Raw genomic sequence first — 26,145 nt, forward strand, 5'->3', positions numbered from 1 at the left:
GGGTTAAAATTCCATTTGGTATTCGCGGTGGTAAAGGTACGAACAAATTCATTTCTATCGACTTCTGAGAGCGACTCCCGCAGCTCACGCTCAGCTCCTACGAAGTTCGTGCCGTTATCACTAAAGAATTCCCTTGGTGTACCTCGACGTGCCATAAAACTTCGTATAGCTATTATACACGAGCTAGTATTCAGCGTACTTACGACCTCTATGTGTACTGCCCTAATCGACAAACATGTGAATAGCGCTCCATACCTTTTTTCTTTATGCCTATTCACAGTGATCATAATCGGGCCGAAGAAATCTACCCCTGTAAATGTGAAGGGGGAAACATAGGAAGCTAAGCGAGAGCGAGGCAGTTTTGCCATTTGCGGAGGTTGCGGGATGGCATTTTTAATCTTGCACATTTGGCACTGTTTAGCAGTAGCCTTACATATGGCCCGCAATCGTGGAATATGATAGCGCTGGCGTATTTCATTCACAATAGTTTCATTATTTCCATGGTGATAAATGCAATGGTAATGTAGTATAAGAAGTTTTGTTACGTGGTGGTATGTGGGCAGAATTACTGGAAACCTAATTTCAGTTTCCACCTCCGCATTTCCGATTCTTCCATTTAAGCGCAAAATTCCTTTGTCATCAAGAAACGGACACAGTTTATAAATTGAACTGTTTCTTGGTATTTCTTTGTTATTTTTGAGACATTCAATTTCCGCCTTAAAAACTTGCTTCTGTGCCCCTTGCAGTAAAATTTTCTCAGCCACATGAAGCTCATGTTGAGTGAGTTCGATACAGAAATCGTCGCAACGTTTCCTTGACCTTTCCACAAATCGTATCACAAATCCCATGGCTCGATGTAACCTGCACCAACGCGAAAATCTTTCAAATTTGATAAATTCGTCTTTTACTTCTTCTATGACAAGATTATGTTCCTTTAACTCTTCCTCAGTTGAGCTTACATCATTGTAGTTGTCAGGCCATGACGTTTCTGGAAGATGGAGAAATGGTGGACCCGTAAACCAACGGTTCGAATTTGAAAAATCTGGACTGGAAGACCATTTCGTCGCCTCATCTGCTACATTCTCTTTACCGCTAATCCAACGCCATTCTGCTGCATCCGACATATCCAATATTTCGCTCACACGGAATGCCACAAACTGGTGGTACTTGCGGTGATCAGACCTGATCCAGCTTAAAACAGTCCTAGAGTCAGACCAAAATACTCGCCTCTTTATATCTATCGTATGACACTCCATTACATTTTTTGCGAATCTTGAACCTATCAAAGCCGCCATCAATTCGAGCCTGGGTATAGATACTAACTTCAACGGGGCGACCCTCGTTTTTGACCCAATTAGTGAAACGATTATTTTGGAACCACTGGTAATTCTGAAGTATGCTACCGCCGCGTAACCATTTTCACTAGCGTCTACAAAAGTGTGAAGCTCAACATTCCCGTTGTTGTAGTTCTTTAAAGTTTGGAGGTAGCATCGTGGTATTTCCAATTCTCGAATTTGAGGCAGATACGACACCCATTTGAGCCATTTTTCCGCCTGTGGCGTCTTTATGGACTCATCCCATCCAATAGAGCTTCTCCAAATCTCTTGGAGCACAATTTTCAGATACATTAAACAATTACCGACCAATCCAAGTGGGTCATAGATACTCATAAGAACTTTCAACACTTCCCTCTTCGTCGGTATTCTATTTCGCAAATTATTTTCTTCAAAGATAGTATGTGAAATTTTGTACGTAATTATGTCCTTGGAAGAAACCCAAAATATACCCAAAACCTTTTCTGGCTCTGAGTTTGTGCTAATGCCAAGAGACTTTGGTTCACAATTAGCCTCCGTATTTAAAAAATGTAAAACATCAACGCTGTTTGAGCACCAATTGCGTATATTGAAGCCGCCTTTGCTATGGATATAACGAACCTCAGCCGATAGCTGTTTAGCTTCCTCTATTGTATCCGTCGAAGCTAGAAAATCATCAACATAATGATTTTTGACAATAGCTGTTACAGCTTTAGGGTATTTACTTTCAAATTTGGATGCATTTAAGTTTTTTATATATTGCGACGTGCAGGGTGCACACGAAGCGCCAAAAATCATAACTTTCATAATATAGATGTCCGGACTTCTTTCTGTATTGCAACTTCGCCAAAGGAAGCGCTGTGCATCACAGTCTTCTTCTCGGATGTATATCCTGTGAAACATTTGTTCGATATCACCTGAAACAGCCACCGATTTTTCTCAAAATCTAAATATTACCCCGGGTAATGAAGATATCATATCCGGCCCTTTTAACAAAATCGAATTTAACGACACCCCATGTGCTTTAGCAGCAGCATCCCAGACTATTCTCGTTTTGTTGGGCTTATTTTTATTAAAGACCGGAAACATAGGTAAATACCATATTTTCTTACCTTTTTCGTTCTCGACCTTGTCGCCAAGCTTCGCAATATATCCTTTTTTTAGGTATTCATCCATTGTTTTTTCGAAAACATCGAATAACTGCACGCAAAGAAAAAAAACGTTTGGAAAACGTGTACCGAAAACGTTTTTCTTTTGTTAGAGTTTTTTGAATTGCTTCGAAAATTTTAAACTTTTGTCACCAAAAAACTTCGTTTGTTACAAAATTTTTATTTTTTCAATAAAAAAAGTTATTTTTGAAATAACAACACAGTCCATTTCGTTTATATCAAACACTGTTCTTTTCTGACTTTAGGTCTTTAATAAGACACATTTTACAGTTCAAAATTTAATATAGTACAATGTAATGTTGAACATTTTTTCGGAATCTTCCGAATATATCTGGAATATATGTAAAAAAAAAAAACAAAAGCAAAAAAAAAACTTTGGCCGAAGCAGGGATCGAACCCACGACCCTTGGCATGAGAGTCGGACGTAGCTACCACTGCTCCACGGTGCCAAACTAAATGTTTGTTTCTGTTAAATAAACTTTGTTTATTCGGTTCGTGGGCGCCGCAAGCTATGCTATATAAATATAACTTATATGGATATTTATCTATTGATGACCATAACAGGTACATAGCTCAGTGGTTAGTGTGTTGGCTTACAATGTGCATGGTCCGCGGTTCGATTCTCCGTCCAGGCGAAAGGTAAAAAAAAATTTTAAAAATTTATAAAATCGTATAATTTCTTCTACATTGTTGGTATTACAGGAAAAGGTGTTAAGAACTAAAAATCCTCGTGGATGTGAGAAAGATGTGAGGGACAATGCAATTAGCAAGAAAATAATGTTTTTTGAGCTAGTCTTTATGAAATTGTTTTTACATCCTGGAAAAGAATAAACGTTTATCACAAAAAGTATATACTTTTCTTCCAAATACACTTCCTTACAGCGAAAAGCAAATGAGAAACGAACTTTGTTTGTCTAAAATTTCGTTTGGGAGGAAAAAATTATTTTTTTGCGTGTGCTTGTTTTTTGCTAGGGTCTTTTCTAACCCAGTTAACCTCTTCAATGCCATTTGGTAGCTGTCGGGAAGATCTATATCATCGTATCGCCAGAGTAAAGTTGTCTCGTAACGACCATCTGACCTCTGACGAGTATATTCTTCCAAAAGGGCTAATGCCCTCTGCTCCTCCTTACCAATCAAATGCTCCGAATTACAAATTCCGGCAGTTTCGAGTGTATAAAATTGCTTCAATTGGTCACTAAGACTTGCATCGAAAGATGAATTGCAATCACAAATATGACAGCTGAAATAGCCTCGGTGTTCCTTTTGATTTATATTACCGCAAACAAACCATCCCAATCGACAACAGATAGCAGTAGGACCACCATTATCCGATTCCTTTATGCGTATAGGATTGCATAGAAAAATATTATTTAAACCAATTAAAACAGTTGGTACGGCATTTTTATAACTATCGATTGGCAGACCTTTCAAATATGGGAAAAATTGGCATAGATATGAATAGTCTATAGTTTGACTAGGCAAAGACATTTGGGTGACAGTTCTAACTTCCAGTGAACAATGCTTTCGGTTTGGGCCACACATGTTAATTTGGAGTCGTTGAGAATTTTGCTCATCTCTTTCTATATTATTAGTCCACTTTAAGCAAAGTGGTTCTTTACGTCCCATTAAATTTAATTTTTTCACAATATCTTCGTTAATTAGACTTATAGATGATCCTTCGTCTATGAACGCAAAAGTATTGACAAATTGGTTTTGGCTACCAAAAACAGTAATTGGAATGATTTTAAATAATACTTGTTTATTCACAGCACTGTGGGTATGTACATTATAATTACGTTTGTTTTGATCACTTCCTTCTGTATTTTGTTTTTCATTGTGTTTATCTGATGGTCGATGAAAAAGAGGATTGTGTCTAATGCTGCAACCGTCAACGCCGCATTCGACGTTACGACGACATTCACCATAATGCCGAAACAAACATAGTTTGCATAGGTTGTACTTTCGAATCATATCCCATTTACCATTTCGATCTGCCGCCAAAAATACTTTGCAGCTAGCTACACTTTTGCAGTCTCCATCACACACTATACATTGCCTCTCGTTTTGTTCTAAGTGAGTGTGAATATATGCATTCCTCTGTCTAACGCGAGTAAGGCTTTCTGCTGACGTATCTGCAGAGCTGCTCTCAATGTTGACACTGTTAGCAGAGACACCAACGTCATAGATCCACTCAGCAAACTCTTTGACATTTGCTTTTACATTACTCTTTAGCAAATTTATTTTGTGCGAACCCCAATTCAGCTGGAAATAGTTTGGCAGTTTCTTTACTAGTTCTTGTAGCAAAGACGAATTATTTAGTTCGTCGTGTAAATTGCAGGCTTCTATAATTGTTTGCAAGCCCTTGACTTCAATTGCGAAAGAGGTAATTGTTTCCAATTTGTTTACATTGACAATTGGTAAATTTCTTATTTTTTGTTTTAGCGAACTAACAATTTTTTCTGGCTGCCCATAAAGAAGCTTTAACGTGGACATTGCAGCTGGTACACAAGATGGGTGGATTAATATTTGCTGAACTGATTTAAGTGCTTCACCTTGTAATGCCCTTTGTAGCCGAACTAAATTCTCTGCTTCGGTTAAACCACACACCATGGTTGACCACTCAAATGTGGAATTAAACAGTGGCCATTCTTCGGGTCTTCCCGTGAATATTGGTAAATCCCTTGGAACAGTATGACGAGCATTCAGTTGTTCCTGTGTAAGATTTGCCTGTAAATCAAAATGTTGATCTGGTAAAACGGACGAATCCAACGAAACTGTGGCCTGCGGGTAGCTCCCATTGACAGTGGGTGCCGAATTATTTGGTATGTTGTTATGTGGAATTTGTGCAGATGATTTATTCAATGTAGAATGAAAAGAAGTGCTTGGAAGAGCATGAGGAATAAAATATGAAACAGTGCTGTGATTTTGGGTCTCTATGTTGGGACGTATGCTGTTGTTGTTGTTTTTACTTGAAGATGTGGTTGTTCGGTAAACTGTCCGTCCGGCTGTTGAGTATATGGAGTTTGTGACTTGGTTGTTTTCGGCAACTGTAGAAATTGTCGATGATGCTATGGCCGTAGCATGGGCGGTAGGGGCTTCTGATAGATTTCCTTGTGCAATTGACGATGGCTGACGTTGTTGTTGTGTTTCCATACTATTTGCGGGTATTTGGTAGTACGTGGTTTCATTAAATAGCGTTTGGTTTTCTATTATGTCGACGCCAGGTGTCAAACTTTCGGGATCGGGTTGATCAAGCAGCCACTCATGAACAGATTGGGTGGAAGCATCGCCATCTCTACTATCGTCTTCGGCTTGATGAAGGATACGGTATTTTTCCTTAATATAATCCCTTTTGAGCTGAGTTTCTTCTTCTAGTTGTTGAAGCTCTAGCAATTGCTTACGGGAAACAGATCTATTTGAAACATTACTTCGCTGACTTCGAACGGAGTGAGGGGAGCCTGGGGCATCCAAACGAACTCTACAAGCCACGCAATTCCATGTAGTTATGGTAGAAACTGCACTTACGCACGACAAGTGAAAACCCACGTGACATGAATTGCAGCTTACTGTGTTGTTCTCCTCCAGTGGCTTAAGACAGATCTGGCATTTGCTTTGGGAATTATTAGTACTTACATTGGGATTGCGTTGGAGTAGTGGTTGACCCTGTGAAGAATGAGACATGATTTGGGACTTACGGTATATCGGCCGATTATTAAAGTTGTCTGTACGGGGAACTCTCCAGCAATGTTGTGTTGTCAATCTCCACAAAAAAGAATTTTAAAAATGTTAAGGGGAATCTGCCCCAGTACTTCGTTTCCCAATATATTATAAACCAAAACGAAGAAATAATGCTTGGTATCTTTATTTCAACGCTTACGAATAAAATTCCTAAAATATATCCATTACATTAATTCATGGCTCATTAATAATTATTCATAAACAAATTACACACTTTTTTGGTTAGGAAACTAAGTACGAACTTCATATAAGGTTACGACACAGCGGTCTTCTATGCTCTTTAACAATTAAAGCGCAACTTTACAGGCGCTTGGAATTTTCTTTCGTTAATAAAAAAAAAACAAATATAAATTCTAATATGGCTAACTACTCAAATAAAAGAGTTATTCTCAAATATAATGTTTATCGATAACTTTGTATACGAGACTGGCAGTGGTGTCAACACCGTCTAAGCAAAAATCTGGCTTCTGGGGCCATAAAACAGTAAAACCGGATTTGGTCAGAGTTATATATGGCCCCAGAAGCCAGATTTTTGCTTAGATTTGCGTGAAATTTTGTACGAGAAGTCTAGTTAGAGTATAGTGAAGTGTGCAAAATTTGGTGGAAATCGGTTCAGATTTAGATAGCTCCCATATATATCTATTGTCTGATATACACTTACATGACCACCGGAAACTAAATTTTCACTCCAAGACCAGAGTTTTACTTCGATTTACTTGAAATTTTGAAAGTTATGTTGATATCTTTATCCGTTCAAAAGTTTGCAGAATTATTTCCAAAAAAGCGAGTTGGAACGACTGTGTGGCATTACAACCCTTGCAATTCTCCTATGGAACATTTGCCATCATAACAGCCGGATGACGCAGTAAGAGCTTACAGGTAGCCAGAGGCATACCAACAGATTCTAGTTCCCCTGGAATATGTAAGGTAGTTCCTAGCCTTGCTAACTCATCCGCTTCGCAGCTCCCCGGTAAGTTTCTATGACCGGGCACCCATATTAGGTGAATATTGTACTGGTCAGCCATTTCGTTGAGAGATTTGCGGCAGTCGATAGCCGTTTTCGAGTTAAGGAACACTAAGCCCCAAACTTATAGTTTTCACGGATCGGAATTGTTTCTGCTTTTTATAACCAAAATATGTTGACCCATTCAATTTTCAAAAACATGTTTCTATTTATAATTCCAGTAAAATACAGCGACAAATCTGACACTCTAGGGGATCGTTGCATGCATTTAACAAATTATAGCATTAACAAATTCTCTTCAAATTATTCCAAAAACGAAGATGTTAATGCATGTCAAGGTCACAAATGGACTATTAAATCATTATGGAACTACCTACGTGGTCGCGGAGTACGTACTGAACTGTTATGGGATTCCTTAAGAAGCTTAGTCTTGCGGACAATTCTTGCGGGCGAAAATTCTATTAATAACATGATACGTACTAATGTCGAATCGAAGTACAGCTGCTTCGAGCTATTTGGATTTGATGTTCTACTTGATGCCGATTTAATTCCCTGGTTATTGGAAGTAAACATTTCTCCGTCATTGCACTCGGAGTTACCATTAGACGCTCACGTGAAAGCCCCTCTTGTACAAAGCGTACTGAACACAGCACTTTATAATGTAAGCCCAAACTGTTGTATATATTTTTCAAATATAAATTCAACTTAATGTTTTTTCGTATAGGTACCACCGAAACTTGCAATAGAGCGTCAAAAAGAAATTGCTCTGGAAATGGCATTGCAACCAGGACCGATATGCTATGACGAAAGAATTTATATCAATTATTTATCGAGATCAGAAAAAATAAAACACAGCACCTTCGCACGAAAAACCATGGAGGACCGTGATAAGGTAAATAAATACGTACTATAACACATTTATAAGAAATATATGCATATTCCAGGTTAGGATAGGTTAAAGTGGCAGTCCGATTAAATTTCAGGCTCACTTAGACTATTCAGTCCATTGTGATACCACATTTAACTAAAAGTACCTATTACATATGGGCACTTCTAGTCTTAATCACTGAAACTTCTCTATTATTTACTTTTGTTGAACCAACCAGATTGCTCCAAAAACATTAACAAACTGCTTAAGTTAACGTTTTCAAGGTCCGCCAATAATCTAAAGCTATATGCTCCTAAAATTCACTAACGCCTTACACAAAAAGCAGGGCACTCACACAAAGGTGTTTAATTGATTCCTTTTCCTCCAAATCATGACAGCTTATACAATAGTCATTATTCTTCGCACCTATAGTTTTTTCAAATTCGCCTATCAGGCAGCGACCCGTTATAGCAGATATCAGGAGTGCTATCTGACGCCTTGAGAACACTAGTATATCTAGTGTGCGGTTTAAGTTTAAATGGGGCCATATTTGCTTGTTGTCGTTACAACCCTTGCAATTCTCCCATCAAATATTGGCCATCATAACAGCCTTCTCACGCAGTAAGAGCTTGCAGGTGGCCAGAGGCATACCAACAGATTCTAGTTTTCCTGGAATATGTAAGGTAGTTCCTAGCCTTGCTAACTCATCTGCTTCGCAGTTCCCCGGTATGTCCCTATGGCCAGACACCCATATTAGGTGAATATTGTACTGCTCAGCCATCTCGTTGAGAGATTTGCGGCAGTCTATGGCCGTTTTCGAGTTAAGGAACGCAGAGTCCAAGGATTTTATTGCAGATTGACTGTCTGAGTATATATTAATGACAAAATTTGTTGGAACATTACTTCTCAGCCAATTCACCACCTCTCTTATTGCCAATATTTCAGCCTGAAAAATACTACAGTGTTTAGGTAATCTTTTCGCTATTCGAATTTCCAGATCTTTAGAATATACTCCGAACCCCACTTGTCCATTCAATTTGGAGCCATCAGTATAGAAATCTATATATCTTTTATTCCCCGGGGTCTGTGTACACCACGCCTCACTGTTGGGAATTAGCGTTTCAAACTTTTTGTCGGAAAGTGGTTTTGCCAGGGTGTAATCCACTACGTTAGGCACATCTGACATTACTTTGAGGACCGAACTATGACCGTACATTTTTTTCCGACCACAGCGATAGCTCGCGCAACCGCACAGCCGTTGTTGCAGCTGACTGTTTGGCCAAAATGTCTAAAGGCAATAGGTGCAGCATGACATTAAGGGAATCTGTTCCAGTCTTACTGAATGCACCTGAGATACCCAAGCAAGCCATACGTTGAACTTTATCTAAACTTGTCGGCTGCTGAAGTGCCGGCCACCAGACTACAACACCATATAGCATTATAGGTCTAACTACTGCCGTGTATAGCCAATGCACAATTTTTGGTTTTAGTCCCCACTTTTTCCCTCTTGCCTTTTTGCACGAATACAAGCTACCGTGGCTTTTCTCGCCCTTTCTTCAATATTAAGCCTAAAACTCAGCTTCCTGTCCAAAATAACGCCAAGGTATTTTGCACACTCACCAAAGGGAATTTCAATACCCCCTAAGGAAATGGGCCTAACCGTTTTGCGATCTTTGCAGTACATGACTAATTCTGTCTTTGTTGGATTTGACAGATAGTGAGCTTTCAATAAAGCTGACTAGTTCAATAAAGCTGTCGTTTCGAGAGCAAACTTGAATCCACGCTAGTTCTAAGATGGGAGCCACCGTGGTGCAATGGTTAGCATGCCCGCCTTGCATACACAAGGTCGCGGGTTCGATTCCTGCTTCAACCGAACACCAAAAAGTTTTTCAGCGGTGGATTATCCCACCTCAGTAATGCTGGTGACATTTCTGAGGGTTTCAAAGCTTCTCTAAGTGGTTTCACTCCAATGTGGAACGCCGTTCGGACTCGGCTATAAAAAGGAGGTCCCTTGTCATTGAGCTTAACATGGAATCGGGCAGCACTCAGTGATAAGAGAGAAGTTCACCAATGTGGTATCACAATGGACTGAATAGTCTAAGTGAGCCTGATACATCGGGCTGCCACCTAACCTAACCTAACCTAGTTCTAAGATACATGCCTATCATCCTCTCCAGGGTCTTAAGTAGGAATGAGGATAAGGTGATTGGTCGGAAATCCTTCGCACTCGAGCGAGAGGCTTTTCCCGCTTTAGGTATGAAGACGACTTTTGTTTCTCTCCACTTTTCTGGAATATATGCTAAGTTTACACATCGTTTATATATCACCGTCAACCAGGGGATAATTCTTTCAGCCACTGCTTGTAATTCCGCCGGAGTAATTCCATCAGGTACGGGGGATTTGAATGGTCCAAAGCTATTTAAAGCCCATTTTATTCTAGATTCCGATACAATTTCCTCGATAGGAAACGACCGCTGAGCCACTGTGGCACCGCCAGAACCTGGTTCAATCTTCTGCTTTCCATTAAAATGTGTGTCCAATAGTACCTCCAGCGTCTCCTCACTGGACGTTGTCCAATTGCCCTCCGATGTTTCAATGAAACCTGGAGCGGAGTTGGTGGATGCTAGAACCTTCCGTAGTCTGGAAGCCTCTGACGTATTCTCAATACTGCTACAGTAATCATCCCAAGAGTTTTGTTGAGACCTTCTCAGTTCTAGTTTATATGCTCTCAGATTCATCTTGTAAGTGTCCCATTCCTCCGGAGCTCTTGTGGACTTTGCTTTGTTAAAGAGCTTCCTGCAGGATTTCCTCATATTACTTAACTCCATAGTCCATCATGGCGGCCAATTTTTCCCCTTGGCTTTCCTCTAGGGCAAGCAGCTTTCAGTGACATGTTGAAGGCCTTAGTAATCCGCTCCACTACGTGTTCGATATCTTGCACAGTGCTCATATCTGTCTCTGGCATTTCCGGTATCATCAAATTGAACGACTCCCTATACCTATTCCATTCAGCTTTCCTAACATTTGGCGGAAATATGGTCTTTGCAGTACGAACAGCCAATCTGAAACTGATGTAGCGATGATCTGAGAAGCTATGTTCCCTCAAAACTTGCCACTCAGATATCTTATCATTCAGTTCCGTGACGTCCAAAACCTCTTGCCTGTTTCTGGTGACGAAGGTTGGTGCATCTCCCTTGTTGCAAACTACCAGGTTAGTACGCAAAATGAACTCTAATAGCGACTCTCCCCTTGCATTAGTATCACTACTTCCCCAAATACTATGATGTGCATTTGCATCGCATCCCATAATGAATTTTGTCTTTGTTTTTAGTGACTCCTCAACTAAGGTCTTAACGGCACAGGGTGGCATCTCCCTACCATGTCCCATGTAGACCGAAGATACCCAATATTTGCATTTGGATATCTCTAGACTGGCTACGACAGTGTCTGCACTGCTCAATGAAGGAAGCAGAAACAAGTTTAGTTCGTTTTTAGCAATTATACATGTTCGATTTATATCGTTACCGGTATTATGCAAAAGTTTGAAACCCGGAGTGCTTAATTCACAGATCTTGTTCTTATATATGTATGGTTCTTGAATAAGAACTATATCTACGAACCGCTTCGCAGTTCCCCGGTATGTTCCTGTGTACAGGCACCCATATTAGGTGAATATTGTACTGCTCAGCCATCTCATTGAGAGATTTGCGGCAATCGATGGCCGTTTTCGAGTTGAGGAACACAGAGTCCACGGATTTTATTGCAGGTTGACTGTCTGAGTATATATTAATGCCTACATTTTTTGGAACATTACTTCTCAGCCAATTCGCCACCTCTCTTATTGCTAATATTTCAGCCTGATAAACACTACAGTGATTAGGTAATCTTTTCGCTATTTGAAGTTCCAGATCATTAGAATATACTCCGAAACCCACTTGTCCATCCAATTTGGAGCCATCAGTGCAGAAATCTATATATTCTTTATTCCCCGGGGTCTGTGTGCACCACGCCTCACTGTTGGGGATTAGAGTCTCAAACTTTTTGTCGAATAGTGGACTCGCCAAAGTGTAATCCACTACGTTAGGCACATCTGACATTATTTTGAGGACAGAACTGTGACCGTAACCTTTTTCCGACCACAGCGATAGTTCGCGCAACCGCACAGCCGTTGTTGCAGCTGACTGTTTGGCCAAAATGTCTAAAGGCAATAGATGCAGCATGACATTAAGGGAATTTGTTCCTGTCTTGCTGAATGCGCCTGAAATACACAAGCACGCCATACGCTGAACTTTGTCTAAACTTGTCGGCTGGTGAAGTGCCGACCACCAGACTAGAACACCATATAGCATTATAGGTCTAACCACTGCCGTGTATAGCCAATGCACAATTTTTGGTTTTAGTCCCCACTTTTTTCCTATTGCCTTTTTGCACGAGTACAAAGCTACAGTTGCCTTCCTCGCCCTTTCTTCAATATTAAGCTTAAAGTTCAGCTTCCTGTCCAAAATAACGCCAAGGTATTTTGCACAATCACCAAAGGGAATTTCAATACCCCCTAAGGAAATAGGCCTAACCGTGGGAGTTTTGCGATCTTTGCAGTACATGACTAATTCTGTCTTTGCAGGATTTACCCCAAGACCATTGTCTTTCGCCCATTGTTCAGTCATCCGGAGGGCCCTCTGAATAATATCTCTGATTGTGGATGGGAATTTTCCCCTGACTGCCAGACCTACATCATCTGCGTATGCCACCACTTTTATCCTTTCTTTTTCTAGAGTAACCAGAAGGCTATTTATAGCAACATTCCAAAGAAGAGGTGATAGAACTCCTCCTTGGGGAGTGCCTCTGTTCACATACTTTTGTATGTTTGCTTGTCTTAGTGTGGCTGAAATACGTCTCTTCATTAGCAGTTCGTCTAACAGCCTGAGTATACATGGATCAACATTCAGAGTTGTCAGTCCATTTAATATCGAGTTCGGATGGACATTATTGAACGCCCCTTCGATGTCTAGAAACGCCACGATTGTGTATTCTTTGACAGATAGTGAGCTTTCAATAAAGCTGACTAGTTCATGTAGTGCGGTCTCAGTAGACCTGCCCTTCGAGTATGCATGCTGTCGTTTCGAGAACAAACTTGAATCGATGCTAGTTCTAAGATAAATATCTATCATCCTCTCCAGAGTCTTAAGTAGGAATGAGGATAAGCTGATTGGTCGGAAATCCTTCGCCCTCGAGTGAGAGGCTTTTCCCGCTTTAGGTATGAAAACGACTTTTGTTTCCCTCCACTTTCCTGGGATATATGATAAGTTGATACATCCTTTATATATCGCCGACAACCAGGGGATAATTTTGTTAGTTACAGCTTGTAACTCCGCCGGAGTAATTCCATCAGGTCCAGGGGATTTGAATGGTCCAAATCTATTTAGCGCCCATCTTATTCTAGTTTCCGATACAATTTCCTCGATAGGAAACGACCGCTGAGCCACTGTGGCACCGCCAGTACATGGTTCAACCGTCTGATTTCCAGGAAAATGTGTGTCCAATAGTACCTCCAGCGTCTCCTCACTGGACGTTGTCCAATTGCCCTCCGATGTTTTAATGAAACCTGGAGCGGAGTTGGTGGATGCTAGAACTATCCGTAGTCTGGAAGCCTCGGACGTATTCTCAATACTGCTGCAGTAAGCATTCCAAGAGTTATGCTGAGCCTTTCTCAGTTCTCGCTTGTATCCTCTCAGATTCTTCTTGTAAGCGTCCCAGTCCTCAGGGGCTCTGGTGGACTTTGCCTTGTTAAAGAGCTTCCTGCAGGATTTCCTCATATTACTTAATTCCGTAGACCACCATGGTGGTCGATGTTTCCCCCTTGGCTTTCCTCTAGGGCATGCAGCTTTCAGTGAGATGTTGAAGGCCTTAGTAATCCGCTCCACTGCGTGTTCGATATCTTGCACATTTCTCATATTTGTCTCTGTTATTTCCGGTATCATCATATTGAACGATTCCCTATACCTATTCCAGTCAGCTTTCCTAACATTTGGCGGAAATATGATCTTGGTGATATGAACATCAAATTTGAAACTGATGTAGCGATGGTCTGAGAAGCTGTGTTCACTTAAAACCTGCCACTCAGATATCATTTCATTCAGTTCTTGCGAGGCCAAGGTGATGTCCAAAACCTCTTGCCTGTTTTTAGTGACAAAGGTTGGGACATCTCCCTTGTTGCAAACTACCAGATTAGTACGCAAAATAAACTCTATTAGCGACTCTCCCCTGGCATTAGTATCACTACTTCCCCATATACTATGATGTGCATTCGCATCGCATCCCATAATGAGTTTCGTCTTTGTTTTCAGTGACTCCTCCACTAAGGTCTTAACGGCATATGGAGGCATCTCCCTGTCATGTCCCATGTAGACCGAAGATACCCAATATTTGCATTTGGCTATTTCTAAACTTGCAACGACAGTGTCTGTATTGCACATTGAAGGAAGCAGAAACAAGTTGAGCTCGTTTTTAGCAATTATACAGGCTCGATTTACATCATTACCAGTATACTGCAATAGTTTGAACCCCGGAGTACTTAATTCACATATTTTGTTTTTATAAACATATGGTTCTTGAATAAGAACTATATCTATGTCTCCTTTCATCAGGAGAACTTTTAAGGCAGCACATGCAGCCTTACAATGATGAAGATTTATCTGGAGGATCCGTAGGACCATCGAGATTTTCAACAACCGTCACATCAGCCGCTTCAATCGAGTCATCAAGAATGTCCTCTTCAGAGATATCGGTGACTCTCGCAATAACCATAGGTTCAACTTTGGTGAGTTCTGAGGCGGTAGAAGCCTCCTCACGCATACGGTATCTATCCATGTCTTCAAATGTCTTGGTATCCCCCTCGACTTCGCAAGAGGATCCGCTTACTTCTGATTCAGACAGAGGCTTGTCCATTTCTGAATCCTTTAGCTGATCGTTTTTATACACCTTCATTTGGATATAATGAAAGCCATAACATACACGGCCCTGGGACTTTGCTAGATGTGGCAAAGACTGAGTGTTCAATATAAACACTGCATGCAGTCTTGGCCCATCCACTTCATCCAAACGGCCAACCTTCCAATCAGCTGTTGGAAGATCTGGATTGCATTGTTTCAGTCTATTTAAAATAGATTCAGGGTCAGGAGGGTTTACAGGTATCCACGCATGTGCTCTTGGTCTAGCCGGTATGTCTTTCTTCTCGACTAACTCTAGAGCAGCTCCTTCCCAAACTTCACCAATTAGTATCAGAGCAGCTTTAAAACATTCTAAAGACCTCTGGTCCTCAAATGCGACTAGCTTAAATCGTCCTTGATACCAACCAGCCTCTTGGTGTCGAGGATCTGGGCCGGGAAACTTTTCCAGCACCTGTGAGTAGACGCCAGACAAAGCATTCTCAATTTCCCCCCATTTTTGCTTTGGAACCATACCGTCCAATGCTCCTTTATTTATGATAGCCATCACAAGGCTGTCTTTAGCAACTGAGGCAAACGATCGTTGATCCCTTTTGGAGGATGGCAGCTCATCCGGTGATCGTTCCCTTTTTCCAGCCTCAAGAATTCCTTGAGCCCATTTTAAGGAATCGCTTTGTTTAGCCGGCAACGTGCTTGGGTCGACTGATCCTAATTTCTTTAGGATAAACAAAGCATTTCTGCGTTCTTTGAATCTCTTTCGTGAGGGATTACCTCCTTTTGATGCCGTTACCTTGGAAAAGGTCCGACTTGTCAAATTGTTGCCACCTGTCGACCCGTCTACAGGTCGACTAATTGGGCCTAACTCTTGGTCATTGCCCAAATTTATAACTCCAGTCGATACCCGTCCACTGGGCCCTGAAGTTAGCAACCCAGTGGATGTCTTTGAATTTCTCGCATGGTGGCCTAATATCCCACCACACTTGAAATTCGTAGTAGGTACTTATTACGATGATTTTATCCGCTATTAAAAAACACGTCCGTTCCGTTCGACGGTTGAAATAATAATCCTAGGTAGTTGCAGTATTACAAAAAAATAAAAACAAAAAATTCAAGTATATACACTGTTAGAAAAATATGTTTTTCATATGTTCCGAAATAAACAAAATGTGTTTCGGGCACAATTTTTAAACACAATATATTTAAGTGCAAACATGTAATGTTCCTAAACTAACTCTAAATGTTTGGGACACATATGTTAGAATATACTATGTTTGGGGCATGAATGTTTCATAAAAATAATATAAAACATTGTTACATTGTTGGACGTGTTTTCAAGTTGCTCCAATTAAAATTAAAATTTCATTGTGAATATCTCGCTTAACTTGTGCTAAAACCGGTGCTTAACGTGATCTAAAGCTTTTGTATTCTGTTCGACATATTTCGTTTGAGCTGTTTTGTGTTGAAAGCTGTATTTTTATAAATATTAAATATTTCAGTTTTTGTTGTTGTTTCGTGGTTTCTGTAAACAAAGAGAAAAGGCGCTTTGACCTGTGAGCACACAAATTAGAAACGTCAGCTTACTCCTCACTCAATAGTGTTGGCCAGCGAAACGTCATTCCACTGTTCTCATTCTGTTTCGATTGATAAAAGCTCACTTCAAAAGTTTTTCTGTGGTTGTTGATCAGGCTAAGTACTAATCACTGGTTGTTGAAATAGCTAAGTACTGAATTTGCTAACCTAACCTCAACTCTGATTTTGTATATGCCTAGAAGTATACTTTGGATTTTACGTATTAAATTTCCCATTTGATTTCAAGTCTGAATCATATATTTATTCATTTCGAAATTGTTCGAAATATATTTGCATCCACATTCTTGTCTTTGAGATATTAAGAAAAATTGAAAAATGGCTTGGCTATACCGTCGTGTCGTATCACTAAATTGGATGAACAAATGATTTCGTGCTGGATTTGTTCAACAAGTTACCATTCAAAATGTGCGCAATTAGCAGCACGCACAATTGAGAACTTACGTGAAGATAAGGGTCTGCGGTGGTGCTGTGAAAAGTGCAAACATATTGATGGCGTGTTTTTTACCTTTTTTAAAAACTGTAGAGCCAGATTCGATGATATTTCGAGGGATTTTGATTTGATCTCAGATCGCTTTAAAAAATATAAGAATCTTCTTGATAATTCTTCAAACTTGGACATAGTGTTACAATCACCAACTGAAAATTCCAGTACCAAATTTATAGATGTGACCGCACAAATGATTTGAAGAAATCTGGTGGCGGCGTCCTAATTGCTGTTTCTTCGAAATTTGCTTCATCAAAAATTGATATTCCAAATGAACTTCAAATTGAATATTTAGGAGTGAAAATAAGGTGCGGCGATAATTCATTGTTTGTGACTTGCTCCTATATTCCTCCTGGTTCTTGTAACGATGTTTATAATGCTCATTTGACTGCTATCCAATCGGTCCTATCTACTGCGAGATCCTCTGATTTGATTGTTTTGTCTGGTGATTTTAACATTCCATCTATTACATGGAAATATTGTGAGGAAATGAATTACTCCGTACCAATGCTAAGAAATGGATATCAATCTGAATTTTTTGAAAACTTGTTAAAAGATGGACTTTTTCAAATTAGCAACATACAAAATTCAAAAAATAAATTACTTGATTTGTTTTTTACAAATGAACTAAAAGATGTGTTTTTATCTCGCGTCAACGCCGTTGTAAATCCTGAAGATGTTCATCATCCCACTGTCTGTATGAATATAAATATGTCTTTTTCGAGATCTATGCGAAAAAAACTCGTATTGAAAACTGATAAAATATTCTCTTTTAATAGAACTGATTACGAAAAACTGAACTCATTACTATTAAATGTGGATTGGAATAAAATCTTACCAGCGAGAAATCTTGATGAATCAATAAATACATTTTATGAAACTTTGAATTCATTCATTGCCCAATCTGTTCCATTAATTCGAATAACTTCTCACACTGGTCCACCTTGGAATGACAGTAAATTACGTAACTTGAAGAATAGAAAGAATAAACTTTATAAAAAGTATAAAAAATCTGGATATGCGACTGACTATGCAAACTACTCAATTGCTCGTTGAGAATACAACCTGTGGAATAAACAATCCTATAACAATTATTTATCGAAAATTAAAAATGAACTGAAGCTTAATCCAAAGTCATTTTACAGATTTGTTAATTCTAAACGTCAATCAAATGTGTATCCAAGAACCCTTCACTATGGTGCTGTTGAAGGGGATGATAATGAATCTATATGTAATTTGTTTTCAAAGTTCTTTGCAACAACTTACTGCCATAAGGATTTCAAGCAATCTGATGCGTACCCATATAAGATACAGGAATATTCGACATTCACTACTCCATTTATTTCTCCTGATATTGTGATGAGTTATATGGAAAAGATAAAATGTTCATATCGCCCGGGCCCTGATGGGATTCCCAGTAACATCCTCAAATATTGTGCTCATTCTCTTTCGACTGCTCTTTCATTTCTGTTTAATGAATCTTTGCGCACAGGTCACTTTCCTACGTTGTGGAAGAATTCATTTATCATTCCGCTATTTAAAAATGGAAGCAAGTCAGATATTACGAATTATAGAGGCATTGATAAATTAACTGCTATTCCAAAACTGTTGGAGAAAATTATTTCTGTTATTTTGAATCATCAAGTCTCCTCTCTTCTATCGCCTAAACAACACGGCTTCCGTAAATCTTGTTCGACCATAACAAATATCTTGGAATTGACTACAATGGTTAATGAAGGCTTTAGAGATCGTTTACAGACTGATGTCATTTATACTGATTTTAGTAAGGCGTTTGACAAAGTAAACCATTCACTTTTACTGTACAAACTGCATCGCATGGGCTTCAGTGAATTAATGGTATCCTGGTTTGAAAGTTATCTAAAGAATCGTACACAATTTGTAGTATTTGATAACATTATTTCAAAATCAATACATGTGCCTTCTGGTGTTCCACAAGGCAGTCATCTTGGCCCTCTATTGTTCTGCTTATTTATAAATGACCTTCCATCAGCCATTAAATATGGTTACACTCTCATGTATGCTGACGATGTTAAAATTATAAAGATTATTCGGAATAGTGATGACCAATCCTTACTCCAATCTGATCTGAATAGCATGTACAGATGGTGCTCATCAAATATGATGGAACTGAACATAAGGAAATGCAAGCATATCTCTTTTTATAGATTAAATTATATCGACACGAATTATAACTTGAATGGCACAACGCTTGAAACTGTTGAATTCTTTTTGTAATTTGTAAAGAATTCAATAAATTTTATTATTATCTTGATTTGTCAGAAGAGAAATACAATGTAAAGAAAAAGATAACATTATTATTAAATACTTGATATATTAACAAACGATATGTATATAATGTAATATATTACTGTTAGTCTGTAAGGGTTTAATCCATAGATGAAAATAATAAAAATAAAATGTAAACATATATGCATTTACAAATTTCGAGTAAACATATATATGTTGTGATATTTTATTCAGAGAGAGAGAGATAGTATAGAGAAAGAAATAGAGATGGAAACCGGGAGGGTTGACGAAAGATATCAACATAACACAGCGAGAGAATCAAAAGAGAGCAACTTGTGTGAAACCGCTTGTATGTTGTTTCGGAAAACTGTTTTATGACAAGGCCAAAAATTTGATATGCTTAAGTCTAAATATTATTTAATTTGAATATTAGAATGAGTATTCGGAGTAAAGAGAATAGACATTAAAAAAAAAAAACAGCATGTGCTTTCGCCTTGAGAGCAGCATTTTATGTATGTGTGGACATGTGTTGTGTTTATCATTTTGGCATTATGGGCACAATTTTTTTCTTGGTTCGTTAAAAGAAATCGGAACGTACGAGAAGTAAGTCAAAATATTCAGACAAAGGAAATTAAAAAGAAACGGTGAAAAATATACAAAAATTACAAAGGGATCTTCATAAAAATAACGAAAGGGCACTACTCTTTTTAGAGTTGGGACAGTAAAATGAAAAAAGGAGGAAACAGTGAAAAATTAAACAGTAAAATGTATAAAAACAAAGTTTAGTTCCCCTTTATTAATAAGTAGTCCAAGAGGACTTGACGGACACCTTCACATACAAAAGCGGACATTAAGTTCGAGTTTTGCAGCTACAACAATTGAAAAAGTTTATTTTCTTTAAAATGAATTATTAAAGAAAAGTAAAAGGCAAAACAGGGTCATTTTAGAGCAATAATGCCAACTTAATACCGGCCTTAAAGGTAAAAATGAAATTAAGTACAAAACACGATAAGTTTTAAATGCATTTAAAATGGTGTTAAATGCTAGTAAAAAACTGTACACGCCTAAATAAATTTATGTGTATATTATGTTTATACTCGACTCCACGTTCTTGTTTTGTTAGAGTTTTTGGATTCCTTCCAAAATTTCAAACTTTTATACCAAAAACAGTTTTTTATTACAAAATTGTTATTTTTCCATTAAAAAAAATAATATTTTATCCAAAAGCTCAGTCCATTTCGTTTATATCAAGCACTGTTTCTGACTAAATCTTTAATAACCCACATTTCGAAGTATCATTATAAAAATTTAATATAGTATAAATATAAATGTGTAAATTAAAAAAAAAAAATGGTGTACGGTCGGAGCAGGCGGACATGCTAACCATTGCTCCACGTGGCAAACAAATGTATGTTTCTGTTAAATATTGTTTTGTTTGCATCGGCTCGTGGGCGCTGCAGACTATGCTACATAAATATAACTTATAACGATAATTGTCTATTGATGGCCATAACAGCTATGTAGCCCAGTGGATAGCGTGATGGCTTACAAACTGTATGGTCCTCGGTTCGATTCTCCGTCCAGGTGAAATTTAAAAAATTTAATAATTTCTTCAACATTATTTGTATTACAGAAAAAGGTGCCAAGAACTAAAAAATTTCGTGGAAATGAAAATTATGTGAGGGAATGAGCACAATCTTCTTTGGGGAGAATTCTTCCAAGCATATAATATGTTTGGGCTCAAAATGCTTCCAAACATACAATATGTTCACATAAAACACGCATATTAATGTTTCGGCAGTAGCCAATAATATATATGCTTCCTGCAAAATATGTTTGGAACATATGTTAGAGAAGCGATTTTTTTAGGGTGTACATATGTCAGTTTTGTTTACAAATTTAATGTTAGAAAGATATTAAATATTTTCAATTTGTTGGGTTTATTTTTAATGTTATATAATTATAGTCATATCCCTTCAACGGCTTAAAAATTGATTAGCTACCCTTGCTCTAACGGGCGTTCATAAAAATGGGAGTTAATTTCTTTTTATTTGTATTTTAATGTGTAGAACCAAACGCGTAAACAACAAGTACACTGAAAAAAATATTGTCCTGAGTCCAAAGATTTCATGTCCTTAAAATACGAATGCTTTTTTATCATAAAAGACGCATTTCTCTAATATAAAGGTTTTTCCTTGTTCAAAAGACGATAATCTTTTCTATAAAGCCGTTTTGTTCTTATAATTAGGTGACTCGAATTAAAAATTAGAATTTTAAAATGAAAGAAAAATTAGAAATTTTGATTTTATTCGATCTTTCTTTTATTCAATAGAAAATTATTATTCAAGCTTGAGATCGTTTTTTTGTATGTATTGGTTTCTTTATTCTTCAATATTTCGCAATTACATTGAATTGCTTCATCAGGAGTAGATCTACAATAGAAATGATTTGATAATTTTAATCATGACATGTAAATTATTTATCAACAAATTGTTTTTCAAATTACAAGTAATTATAGTGGTTACTATTTATTGATTTTAGTTTACAATTTTTTTCCTTCAATAATTAAATATTTTAACAAATGTATATCAACAAGTATCAGGAGAACAGGAAATACAAAAAGAATTTCATTATACTCTTACGTATACAAAACATTCAGGTGGAAAACAATAACAACACATAAAGCTTATTGCACTGATTTCCCTCTTGCTTTCTCTAATGCAGAGTACTCGTATATCTACTTGTCTTATTTATGATGTGTCTGTATATGTGAGCAATGTTATCTGTGTCTGATTTATAGTTCATTCCCTTCTCTGTTGGTACATTGTTAATGTACAGCATTTCTAATGTTAATCGTTTGATGTTGCTGCTCTCTCTCCAATACTCTCACATTGTCAAAGTTCGGGTGATGTTTCGTTGTCGCACAGTGTGTTGCACGCTGTTTTTTGGAGTTTGTTACTATTGCGAAGTTTTATGTCTGATTTGTGTCCCGACAGTCTTGTTTTTAATTTATTTTTTGTAGTTCCAATATACATTTTGTCACATGGTTCTTTGTTGCCCACGGAGGCTCCCTCCATTGCATGTTATTTGATAAATAACATTAGATGTTTCCATAATTGGTGTCTTGTCTTTAGTTTTTGTGAAAATGTTTTTTAGTGTATTGTAATTTTTATGTGCAATATTAACTTTATATCTGTCTACTATGTTCGAGTTTGTAATCTTTTCTGAAATTCCTTTTAAATAGGATAAGGATCTGTAAATTTTGGGTTCTTTCTCTATCTTTTCTTTGTCCAAGCAAGGTTTGTATGATGAAATTAATTCTTTGATTAGTTTTGGTAGAAAATTATTTTCCTCAAGTGTATTTTGCAGCTTTTGTCTGTTGTTTATATGAAATTTATTTTCGCTGATTGTCCGTACTCTGTTTACGAAGTTTTTTGCCGTATTTATTAACATGCATCTTGGATGATTGGAATAGAAGTTCATTATTCTTCCTGATGATGTATCTTTCTGATACCAGTCTGTGATAAGTTTTCCATTTTCTTTTATTAGTAGTATGTCCAAGTAAGATAGTTTATTATTTGCTTCTATTTCCATTGTAAAACGTATGCTTTTATGAAATTCATTAAGGAATTTTAAAGTGTTATCTATTTCGTCCTTTTTTAATATCGCAAAGATCGTCAACGTACTTAGTCGTGATTTTGGGGTTTTCTTTTAACTTGTCCATAGATGTATTTAACAATTTTTCCATTAAAATGTCTGCTATGACCGGAGATGCAGGTGATCCCATGGGTAAACCTTTTTTCTGCCTATATATTTTTCCGTTGTATTGAAAATATCGAATGTCCACTATACAGAAACGTAGAATTTTCATAAATAAATGCTTTGTCATATTTGTGTGTACTGTTATTTCATTCCATCTTTCTTCTATTATTTGAAGTGCAACTCGTTGGTTGAAGAACTTTTCAAGAATAATATCATATCGGAAACGGAATAGAAGAACCTTAAGGCAGATAATGTGATTGCTCCAAGGCTATACGGACTACCAAAAATCCACAAAGAAGGATATCCATTAAGATCAATATGTTCGTCGGTTAAATCCCCGTCCTCGGAGATGTGTAAATATATGGCAGATATTCTGAAATGCTTGACAGTGAAGTCTAAATATAATATTCGGGATTCAGTGCAATTTAGAGATAGGATAAAACACTTGACGATCCAACAGAATGAGAAATTTTCCCAAGTGTACCAGTTGACGCAACACTTCAAATAATAGAAGAAAGATGGAAACAAATAACAGTACACACAAATATGACAAAGCATTTATTTATGAAAATTCTACGTTTCTGTATAGTGGACAACATAAAAACAACAGACAAAAGATGCAAATTATACTTGAGTAAAATAATTTTCCACCAAAACTAATCCAAGAAATAATTTCATCATACAAACACTGCTTGGACAAAGAAAAGATAGAGAAAGAACCCAAAATTTACAGATCCTTATCCTATGTAAAGGGAATTTCAGAAAGGATTACAAACTCGAATATAGTAGACAGAAAGTTAATATTGCACAAAAAATTACAATACACTAAAAAACATTTTCACAAAAACTAAAGACAATACACCAATTATGGAAACATCTAATGTTATTTATCAAATAACATGCAATGGAGACAACAAAGAGCAATGTATATTGGAACTACAAAAAATAAATTAAAAACAAGACTGTCGGGACACAAATCAGACATAAAACTTCGCAATAGTAACAAACTCCAAAAACAGCGCTTGCAACACACTGTGCGACAACGAAACATCACCCGAACTTTGACGATGTGAGAGTATTGGAGAGAGAGCAGCTACAGTAACCCTGTAGGAAATGACAATAGTGAAACAGTACTGACTTACAATTGACTGTGTCGTCAGTAATACTGACCAAATATACCCCAGACAATGTAGGTTAGGTTAAAGTGGCAGCCCGATTAAGATTCAGGCTCACTTAGACTATTCAGTCCATTGTGATACCACATTAACTAAAAGTACCTATTACATATGGGCACTTCTAGTTTTAACCGTTGAACCTTCTCGATTATTTTCTTCTGTTGAACCAACCAGATTGTTCCAAAAACATTAGCAGACTGCTTAAGTTAACGTTTTCCAGGTCCGCTAGTAATCTGAAGCTATATGCCCCTAAAATTTGCTTACGCATTACACAAAATGCAGGACACTCACACAAGAGGTGTTTTATTGATTCCTTTTCCTCCTTTTCCTCCGCATCATGACAGCTCATACAATAGTCATTATACTTCTCACCAATAGTTTTTGCAAAATCGCCTATCAGGCACCGACCCGTTATAGCAGATATCAGGAGTGATATCTGGCGTCTCGAGAACACTAGCATATCTAGTGTGCGGTTTAAGTTTAAATGGGGCCATATTTGCTTGGTGTCGTTACAACCCTTACAATTCTCCCATCGAACATTTGCCATCATGACAGCCTTCTCACGCAGTAAGAGCTTGCAGGTAGCCAGAGGCACACCAACAGATTCTAGTTCCCCTGGAATATGTAAGGTAGTTCCTAGCCTTGCTAGCTCATCTGCTTCGCAGTTCCCCGGTATGTTCCTGTGGACAGGCACCCATATTAGGTGAATATTGTGCTGCTCAGCCATCTCATTGAGAGATTTGCGGCAGTCGATGGCCGTTTTCGAGTTGAGGAACACAGAGTCCAAGGATTTTATTGCAGGTTGACTGTCTGAGTACATATTAATGCCAATATTGCTTGGAGCATTACTTCTCAGCCAATTCACCACTTCTCTTATTGCTAATATTTCAGCCTGAAAAACACTACAGTGATCAGGTAACCTTTTCGCTATTCGAAGTTCCAGATCTTTAGAATATACTCCGAAACCCACTTGGCCATCCAATTTGGAGCCATCAGTGTAGAAATCTATATATCTTTTATTCCCCGGGGTCCGTGTACACCACGCCTCACTGTTGGGAATTAGAGTCTCAAACTTTTTGTCGAAAAGTGGACTCGCCAAAGTGTAATCCACTACGTTAGGCACATCTGGCATTATTTTGAGGACCGAACTGTGACCGTAACTTTTTTCCGACCACAGCGATAGCTCGCGCAACCGCACAGCCGTTGTTGCAGCTGACTGTTTGGCCAAAATGTCTAAAGGCAATAGATGCAGTATGACATTAAGGGAGTTTGTTCCTGTCTTGCTGAATGCACCTGAGATACACAAGCACGCCATACGCTGAACTTTGTCTAAACTTGTCGACTGGTGAAGTGCCGGCCATCAGACTACATCACCATATAGCATCATAGGTCTAACCACTGCCGTGTATAGCCAATGTACAATTTTTGGTTTTAGTCCCCATTGCCTTTTTGCACGAGTATAAAGCTACCGTTGCTTTCCCCTCCCTTTCTTCAATATTAAGCTTAAAGTTCAGCTTCCTGTCCAAAATAACGTCAATGTATTTTGCACACTCCCTAAAGGGAATTTCAATACCCCCTAGGGAAATGGGCCTAACCGTGGGAGTTTTGCGAACTTTGCAGTACATGACTAGTTCTGTCTTTGCAGGATTTACCCCAAGACCATTATCTTTCGCCCATTTCTTAGTCATCCGGAGGGCTCTCTGTATAAAATCTCTAACTGTTAATGGGAATTTTCCCCTGACTGCTAGCGCCACATCATCTGCGTATGCCACCACTTGTATCCTTTCTTTTTCTAGGGAAACCAGAAGGTTTATAGCAACATTCCAAAGAAGAGGTGATAGAACTCCTCCTTGAGGAGTGCCTCTGTTCA

General features: G+C 38.1%; 1 protein-coding gene and 1 long non-coding RNA gene across 11 annotated transcripts in view; both read left to right on the forward strand.

The window, feature by feature from the left end:
- The window catches only part of TTLL4A (Tubulin tyrosine ligase-like 4A), a 673,269-nt gene that overhangs the window by 441,703 nt on the left and 205,421 nt on the right, over positions 1-26,145 (forward strand). For all 10 annotated transcript variants that reach the window (XR_012719464.1, XR_012719465.1, XR_012719467.1 and 7 more), the window contains 2 exons: positions 7,406-7,845; positions 7,909-8,076. Coding sequence is in view for 5 of the 10 variants with exons in the window: in XM_075295709.1 (XP_075151824.1) it covers positions 7,406-7,845; positions 7,909-8,076 (608 nt within the window). In the remaining 5 variants the exon portion in view is untranslated. The remainder of the gene's footprint in view (positions 1-7,405; positions 7,846-7,908; positions 8,077-26,145) is intronic.
- On the forward strand, positions 4,726-5,430 carry LOC142225869 (uncharacterized). The gene is made up of 2 exons (XR_012719469.1): positions 4,726-4,865; positions 4,925-5,430. It is a non-coding gene; the product is annotated as an uncharacterized LOC142225869 (long non-coding RNA).

The sequence above is a fragment of the Haematobia irritans genome, chromosome 2, assembly GCF_050003625.1.
Source record: "Haematobia irritans isolate KBUSLIRL chromosome 2, ASM5000362v1, whole genome shotgun sequence".
Lineage (NCBI taxonomy): Eukaryota > Metazoa > Arthropoda > Insecta > Diptera > Muscidae > Haematobia > Haematobia irritans.